At 41.0% G+C, this 9,063-nt stretch overlaps 1 protein-coding gene across 1 annotated transcript; it reads left to right on the top strand.

Moving 5' to 3' along the window:
• Positions 1–3,290: 3,290 nt before the first annotated feature.
• On the top strand, positions 3,291–7,256 carry acer1 (alkaline ceramidase 1). The gene is made up of 7 exons (XM_024003506.1): positions 3,291–3,397; positions 4,167–4,279; positions 4,495–4,609; positions 4,808–4,946; positions 5,505–5,642; positions 5,773–5,910; positions 6,033–7,256. The coding sequence occupies exons 1-7, from the start codon at positions 3,391–3,393 to the stop codon at positions 6,208–6,210; spliced, it is 828 nt and encodes a 275-aa protein (XP_023859274.1). The 5' UTR covers positions 3,291–3,390; the 3' UTR covers positions 6,211–7,256.
• The last annotated feature ends 1,807 nt before the right edge of the window (positions 7,257–9,063 follow it).

Raw genomic sequence — 9,063 nt, 5'->3', positions numbered from 1 at the left:
ATTGGTGGAGTGCTACAGAGATGGTTGTCCTTCTGGAAGGTTCTCCCATCTCCACAGAGGAACTCTGGAGCTCTGTCAGAGTGACCATCAGGTTCTTGGTCACCTCCCTGACCAAGGCCCTTCTACCCCGATTGCTCAGTTTGGCCGGGCGGCCAGCTCTAGGAAGAGTCTTGGGGGTTCCAAACTTCTTCCATTTAAGAATGATGGAGGCCACTGTGTTCTTGGGGACCTTCAATGCTGCAGAAATGTTTTGGTACCTTTCCCCAGATCTGTGCCTGGACACAATCCTGTCTCTGAGCTCTACAGACATTTCCTTCGACCTCATGGCTTGGTTTTTGCTCTGACATGCACTGTCAACTGTGGGACCTTATAGAGACAGGTGTGTGCCTTTCCAAATCATGTCCATTCAATTGAATTTACCACAGGTGGACTCCAATCAAGTTGTAGAAACATTTCAAGGATGATCAATGGAAACAGGATGCACCTGAGCTCAATTTTTAGTCTCATAGCAAAGGGTCTGAATACTTATGTAAATAAGGTATTTCTGTTCTTTATTTGTTATAAATCTTCTAAAATAAAATAAAAAACTGTTTTCGCTTTGTCATTATGGGGTATTACGTGTAGATTGATGAGGATTTGTATTTATTTAATCCATTTTAGAATGAGTCTGTAACATAACAAAATGTGGAAAAAGTCAAGGGGTCTGAATACTTTCCCGAATGCACTGCACCTAGTGAATAACCAGTGGATAACCAATTAACTAAAACCAATGTTATGTTATAAGCAGACTACATACGCAATGAATACAGCCATACTATGGGGTACATGTTAAACATAAGGCAATTGCTTTAATAAATGAGTATTGTCATTAGTACCTGTGGAGAAGGGCACAATAATCTGGACACAAAAGAAACACACAGCTGCTTGGGCGAGGTGCTGGCTAGCGGATTCAAGGAGAGCCGCACTCTCTAGGAGCTCAGATGCAATAATTGAATAATCTATTATAAACTGGGTGGTTGGAGCCCATTAAAGCTGATTGGCTGACAGCTGTGGTATATCAGACCATATACCATGGGTATGACAAAACATATTTTTACTGCTCTGATTACATTGGTAACCAGTTTATACAGTAATAGCAATAAGGCACCTCTGGGTTTTGTGGTATATGGCCAATATACCACGGCTAAGGGCTGTATCCAGGCACTCCAGGTTGCGTCGTGCATAAGAACGGATCTTCAGAGTTTACCAATTGATCTCTGAGATTTCTGCCCGGCGAGAATACAACCAAGAGAGAGTCTGAAAACACTTTAGCGATACTGTCATCGTATCTTAGAATGTGCCAATGTTTGTGAACGATTCCCTTCATTTGTTCAGAGCACTTTGAATAGTGAGTGGTATTTATTTTATTTTATTTAACCCTTATTTTACCAGGTAAATTGACTGAGAACACATTCTCATTTACAGCAACGACCTGGGAAATAGTTACAGGGTAGAGGAAGGGGGATGAATGAGCCAATCGTAAACTGGGGATGATTAGAAGGCCATGATGGTATGAGGGCCAGATTGTGAATTTAGCAAGGACACCAGGGTTAACACCCCTACTCTTATGATAAATGCCATGGGATCTTTAGTGACCACAGAGTCAGGACACCCGTTTAACGTCCCATCCGAAAGACGGCACCCTAAGAACGCAAGAATGCTTATTTTTGCCAGACTGTCCTTGAAAGAGATCATGTCTCGATTTGTTTTGAGTTTTCTCAATGGCAGTATTAATCTGACCATTTTTGTACACCCTCTCCTTGAATTTTCTTTGCATCTCAGCCATATTTCTGTCGAAATCTTTGCAAATTCATTTGATTCGACAGAATTGGCTGTAGCGCAAACTGTTTTTCGAGGGAAGCGGGTGACAACTATCAGCCCTCAACAAACGATTAGGATCAGTAGGTTTCCTGTAAATATCAGTGTATGGAACATTATCCTCACACAAAATCAGAAGATCAAGGAAACTGATTGACACGTGTCAGATTAATCTCAGGTGCTCAGAAGAAGAGTTTAGAAAAGCATGGAATGCCTGGAGCTGTTTTGCATCACCCCTCCATAGAACAAAAATATCATCAATGTACGGTTTCTAAATTGTAATGTTAGGCAAGAAAACATTTTTGAGAGGATTAAGAATTGACTGTTTCTCAATGTAACCCAATTACAAATTAGCATAGTTAGGAGCCATAGGGTATCCCATAGCAGTACCCTTCGTCTGAATAAAGAAATCATATGAGCAGACTACATACTCAATGAATACAGCCATACTATGAGGTACATGTTAAACATACATGGTAGGCTACTGCTTTAATAATTGAGTATTGTCATTAGTACCTGTGGAGAAGGTCACAATAAGGAGACTGTGTAGTTGCTGAGCAGGATCCCCTGCTTATTCTGATGATCCACAGACAGACCAGTAGAGCTGGTCTCAACTATGACCTCCTTCCCCATGGAACTTTATTTCACCAACCTTCTTAAAATGAAAATACAGCTGTATAATTGTCTGGGCTCTTTGGCCCTCATCCTATTCCAAATCAGCATAGGCCTAGATTCATTGTTTAATGAATGGCAATATGTTGGGATTGTGTGGGGATTAAACATGCAGCTTAATCCATGTTGAAGTAATGACTTCCTTATTTGATTTGATTTCTAATATATATATACCAGGTGTCCGTGCTGTTTGACTGACTTGTACTTTGCCAACTCACCTCCTTGTAAAATGGCATAATAGCACAATTGTTTCAATTAGCATTGTCAGGAATGTTCTTGCTTCTAGAATACATAAATAATACAATGGCAAACAGCGGGTAAGAAACGATTGGCTACCTATGCCGTCCGTCAAAAGCAAAGGGCATTGAGGTGACATATGACCAATGTGGCCTCACGCTCGTGTGCTTGTGCCATGCCCGCTGGTACACCTGGCTATAGACAATATGAATAGCCACAGCTTTTGCCATTAGCTGTGTATTCATTCTATTCTAAAACTATCATTTCAAACAAAGGATGACGAATAATGTAATGATGGTAATGTAATATGGTAGGTTTTAGTTAAATTTGTTTGATCATGCGTTGCGTGTTGCTGAGGTTGGGTATCAGGCTTTACGTTCATGCGTAAAATGCACCCATGTGCATTTGGTTCCTATTCAACTTTAATCCAAATTCTGAACTGACGGGTTGTACTATAACAAAGGCACTGGGAATTTCAGTTTCACAGTAGTTTTTCTTGACACACCGGGGCGTGATGTCACAGTAAAGACTCGTGCAACAGGATCGGGAGCATTTGTCCCCTACTTAAAATCCACCTGCCACTTGGAGAGGAAAGTAGTTGAGTAGTTGTGGTTGGATTACAACATGGGAGGTAAGCTCTATATCTATGTTATCTAGTCTCCTGAGATGGTGGTCATATAGTGTCTACATACATTCCATATGAACGCGTGCTGTTTTGTTGACAATATATACGTTTTAACAACAGGTTACAGGTGTTTTGATGATGACACTATTTCATGATGATGATTTGTCTTCTTGAGTCTTTCAATGCAAAGTCTTATGCAACCTACTTGCAACCTACTTGCAACCTACTTGCATACACGATGTTAAGATAATATTTGCTTTGGCTCAAAGACAATTATTTTAAAGCATGTCATGATTGCAGTATGGATGGATAAAACATGGATGGATATCCAGCTGAGAACATTTAGCATTGACAGGCCATCCTACTCTATTTGTAACCCATTTAAATGTAATATTTGAACAACATAGTTGATTTCAATTATATTTATTATCATTGAATTTTACTCATGCTGCTAACAATCCAACAGGCCGGCTGGATGTAGCACTATAATTCAGTACAACATAAGCAACACTGAAGCAACCATTTTGGTGAATGTGATTGAAGAAGCCCATGCTAAGGCATCCACTCCTGGATATTTGCTCATGTTTTCAAAAGGGTGAAAAACAGACAACTGACATTTCACTAAAGCCAGTCCCTCATATGGCGTCTTCAAAAAGTGGATCAGCATGTGGAGTCTTTGAAAAAGGCTACATCCACATGGTTAGTCATACTGTGCTCTATGCTGGAAGCTCTGAATGCAACAGAAAATAATGGCCTCTTTCTTTCACCCCCACAGGGTTCTATTCTAGTGAGAAGATGACAGGCCTGTTCGCCTATGAAAGCTCCGATTTGGACTGGTGTGAGGATAACTACAGGCACTCTGAACACATAGTGGAGTACTTCAACACTGTAAGTGTACATTATTTATTTATTACAATGTCCAGCTGAGAAATGTACCTTTCTGAAACTACATTGCAACTCACTTGTCTGCTGTACTCTTGTATTGTATCTGTTGTGGACCATCCTGTATGGCAACAATGATGATAGATATGGTGGACAGGTGCATCACTCACTACATTACATTGTGAATCCTTCTTTTAGAACAGTCCTTTCTGTTTCTCCAGATGAGCAGTCTGTTCTTCTTTGTGATCTCCCCCATCATGCTGTACCTGCTGCACCCCTACGCCAGGGAGAGGAACCTGGCTGTACACCTGGTCTGGATCATGATGATCTTTGTGGGTGTGTCTCCACTCTCCTTTCCAAACAGCAGGCCAACCTTCATTCAGTTATAACTCCACTCCAAGGGTGGCCTCATCAGGGTGCTTTCAGTTCATTCTGAATTCAATAATAGCTCTTAAAACCTCTTCCCAATCGATACTGGGTAGGGGCTGGGGGCTATTTAGGAACGGGGCATTAACGTGTGTCCCCTCCCTACAGGTCTCTTCTCTGCCTACTTCCACATGACCCTGAGCTTCATGGGCCAGATGCTGGATGAGCTGTCCATCCTGTGGGTCCTGGGGCTCTGCTATGGTCTCTGGTTCCCACGCAGGCTCTTCCCCTCCTTCATCAAGGACAGGTTGGTCACCATTGCTCCTGGTCGGGGCTTCTGCAGACAAAATGTTGTCTGTGAATATTGGAAGTAGGGTACCGCGTGCTGCCTTCCTGTCTCTATTTAATGTAACCATGGAGCAGCATCCACGTGTGTTTAGATCTCCCTGCTACAGGATCATGCGGCTGTTCTTTCTGTATGGACCAAACGGCAGTACGTACTGTAGGCTTTTAATAAGACAGGAGACAATGACAGGATTTTTTTACAGGGCACGCCAGGTTGAAACAGAAGCCATATTAAGCCAGGAGCCGGACAACCAGGCCAGGAGCAGCCTGCAGTGTGCTATATTCACGAGCCAGTGGGAGAGAGGGGCTCCCTGGCATTCTGAATGACTCTCCCATTAACACTGTTAAGACAGTGTGAAGATAATCCCAATTTAACTATAAAACTAGCCCCTGGTTCAATAGTCCCCATTTATTTACCTTCCAGTGTTTTCTGTGCTGCCGTGTGATAACTGTCAACTGTCTTCAAGTTAATTTTATGTCTCCTACCCACCCCTAACCCTCTCTCTCTCGCCCCCTGCAGGACAACTTTTTCCCGGCTGGTCATGATGATAACTGTTGTCACCACCCTATGCTCCTTTGTCAAACCCACTGCCAATGCCTACCTCCTCAACTGCTTTGCCCTCCACATCATCTACTCATTGGGTCTGGAGATGAGGATGTAAGGAAAAAACTCCCATTATTGTACTGTACATTACTGCCTATCACTCCATCAGTTCACTGTCTGATAACTGCTATCAAAGAACTGCTTTCTGTCTCTCTCTCTTTCCCTTTATTTTCCTCACACACAGCTGTACTGACCCGAAGGTGCTGCGGTTATGCTGGTCTGCTGTTGGCCTGTGGGTGCTGGCCATCTCCTGCTGGATCAGTGATCGTTTCGGATGCAGCTTCTGGCAAAAGCTTAATTTCTGCTACCTGCATGGAATCTGGTAAGAGTAGGGGAGACGACAACAATGATGTTAATAGAAGTTAGATGGAACAATTTTCTTTTTGATTTTGTGAATCACAAACAGATCCATGTATGACTGACATGTGTCTATTCACTCTCTAGGCACATTCTGATAGTAATGGCTGTAGCCTACGCAAGCACCCTGATAGCCTACTTGGATGCCAACTATGAGATACCCTACTCCCTGCCAAGCCTTCAGTACTGGCCCAATGACAACTGGGTCCTGGGATTGCCTTACATTGTTCTGAAAGGAACCACCAAGACTCAGAAAATATTCTAAAGAACATTCAACTTCTGCAAGAGACAACTTGAAGGCTTTGGTGCCGAAATGTGGTCAGTAGTGCCATGCAGAGAAAGTGTAAAAAGCAGTGCCTTTCTTTTTACTTAGCAGTGACTCAGTTTGAGAAATGGCTGCAATCCATTGGTTTGCTTCTTATTTTATATGATAATAGAATCAATGCCACTCAGGTCATTAATGTGTGTATGTTTGTATGCATTTTGTGTGAATTTTGATCAATTCACCCATCTGTTATTTGCATTCATACAGATGTAGGATCTTAATTTGATCACTCTTTTTTGCTGAGAATCTTCCTGCACTGCAGGAAATGCAGATGAGCTTCTTGGTTTACATAAATTCACTGAAAACCAACGGTTATATTAACAGTATTTTGCTTTTCATGTAGCATACTTTTGGCCAGTTTAATAGCCTAACCACCGATCAAGCAACATTATGGACTAAACGTTAAAATCCTATTGCTGCAGGATTATTTTGCTGTTACAATATAGGTCAAATTAAGATCCTACATCTGTATGTGCATGGATATTCTCTGCGCATCATGTTTGTAAAAAAAAAACATGTTTTTATATTTAGCTGTGTTTTGGTATGATTACATGCTTGTCTTTATAGTGACGAGTACTGAGATACTTTCAACAAAAAAGACAGCATTGATTAAATGTGGGGCTGAATCACAACCACATTTCAGGGGGCTTGTAGAGTTTGTTTACATAACCTACACCCTTTTCAGGGATAAATATCACATTGTGTGTGAACTGAACTAAACTAAGTCATTTTATAACATACATGTATTAATTGAATCTCTCTCAGATTTTTCAAAGAGTATTACAATGTTATTACAGAAACTGTTAGGAACATGTCAAGTTTTGTTATGTGTGGGGTTCTACCTCTATGAGAGCAATTACATTTTTATATGAATAAGATTAACAGTTTGTGCATTGCTGAAATAAATGCACTGACGAATTTGAGACATTTAACAGAATGTAGTTTTCTCTTTTGATTGAAAAAAAAAAAATTTGCTATGAACAACGTATTGAGCATTAGACATAGATACAGTTGAAGTCGGAAGTTTACATTCACCTTAGCCAAATACATTTCAACTCAGTTTTTCACAATCCCTGATATTTAATCCTAGTAAAAATTTCCTGTCTTAGGTCAGTTAGGATCACCACTTTATTTTAAGAATGTGAAATGTCACAATAATAGTAGAGAGAATGATTTATTTCACCTTTTATTTATTTCATCACATTCCCAGTGGGTCAGACGTTTACATACACTCAATTAGTATTTGGTAGAATTGCCTTTAAATTGTTTAACTTGGGTCAAACGTTTTGGGTATTCTTCCACTAGCTTCCCACAATAAGTTCGGTGAATTTTGGCCCATTCCTCCTGACAGAGCTGGTGTAACTGAGTCAGGTATGTAGGCCTCCTTGCTCGCACACACTTTTTCAGTTCTGCCCACAAAACTTCTATAGGATTGAGGTCAGGGCTTTATGATGGCCACTCCAATACCTTGACTTTGTTGTCCTTCAGCCATTTTGCCACAACTTTGGAAGTATGCTTGGGGTCGTTGTCCATTTCGAAGACCCATTTGCGACCAAGCTTTAACTTCCTGACTGATGTCTTGAGATGTTGCTTCAATATATCCTCATAATTTTCCTGCCTCATGATGCCATCTATTTTGTGAAGTGCACCAGTCCCTCCTGCAGCAAAGCACCCCCACAACATGATGCTGCCACCCCCGTGCTTCACGGGTGGGATATGTTCTTCGGCTTGCAAGCCTCCCCCTTTTTCCTCCGAACATAACGATGGTCATTATGGCCAAACAGTTCTATTTTTGTTTCATCAGACCAGAGGACATTTCTCCAAAAAGTACAATCTTTGTCCCCATGTGCAGCTGCAAACCGTAGTCAGGCTTTTTTATGGCGGTTTTGGAGCAGTGGCTTCTTCCTTGCCGAGCAGCCTTTCAGGTTATGTCGATATAGGACTCGTTTTACTGTGGATATAGATACTTTTGTACCTGTTTCCTCCAGCATCTTCACAAGGTCCTTTGCTGTTGTTCTGGGATTGATTCGCACTTTTCGCACCAAAGTATGTTCATCTCTAGGAGACAGAACGCGTCTCCTTCCTGAGCGGTATGACGGCTGCGTGGTCCCATGGTGTTTATACTTGCATACTATTGTTTGTACAGATGAACATGGTACCTTCAGGCGTTTGGAAATTGCTCCCAAGGATGAACCAGACTTGTGGAGGTCTACAATTTTTTTTCTGAGGGCTTGGCTTATTTCTTTAGATTTTCCCATGATGTCAAGCAAAGAGGCACTGCGTTAGGTAGGCCTTGAAATACATCCACAGGTGCACCTCCAATTGACTCAAATTATGTCAATTAGCCTATCAGAAGCTTCTAAAGCCATGACATCATTTTCTGGAATTTTCCAAGCTGTTTACAGGCACAGTCAACTTAGTGTATGTAAACTTCTGACCCACTGGAATTGTGATACAGTGAATTATAAGTGAAATAATCTGTCTGTAAACAATTGTTGGAAAAATGACTTGTGTCATGCACAAAGTAGATGTCCTAACCGACTTGCCAAAACTATAGTTTGTTAACAAGAAATTTGTGGAGTTGTTGAAAACTTTGTTGTTGAAAACGTTTTAATGACTCCAACCTAAGTGTATGTAAACTTACGACTTCAACTGTATATATATATTTTTTATCTACCTCTTTTTACTGCTGTGTTTTGTATTAGAATCCTTACTAAAATAACACATATTTGGAAACCCACCAGAAATCCCTCCTAAAGATGTTAAATAATTTGGTACATTGTAGACATGTTT

Source organism: Salvelinus sp. IW2-2015, linkage group LG16, assembly GCF_002910315.2.
Source record: "Salvelinus sp. IW2-2015 linkage group LG16, ASM291031v2, whole genome shotgun sequence".
Classification (NCBI taxonomy): Eukaryota; Metazoa; Chordata; class Actinopteri; order Salmoniformes; family Salmonidae; genus Salvelinus; species Salvelinus sp. IW2-2015.
Note: the sequence above shows the minus strand (reverse complement) of the source record. Positions and strands in the feature narration are given on the sequence as shown.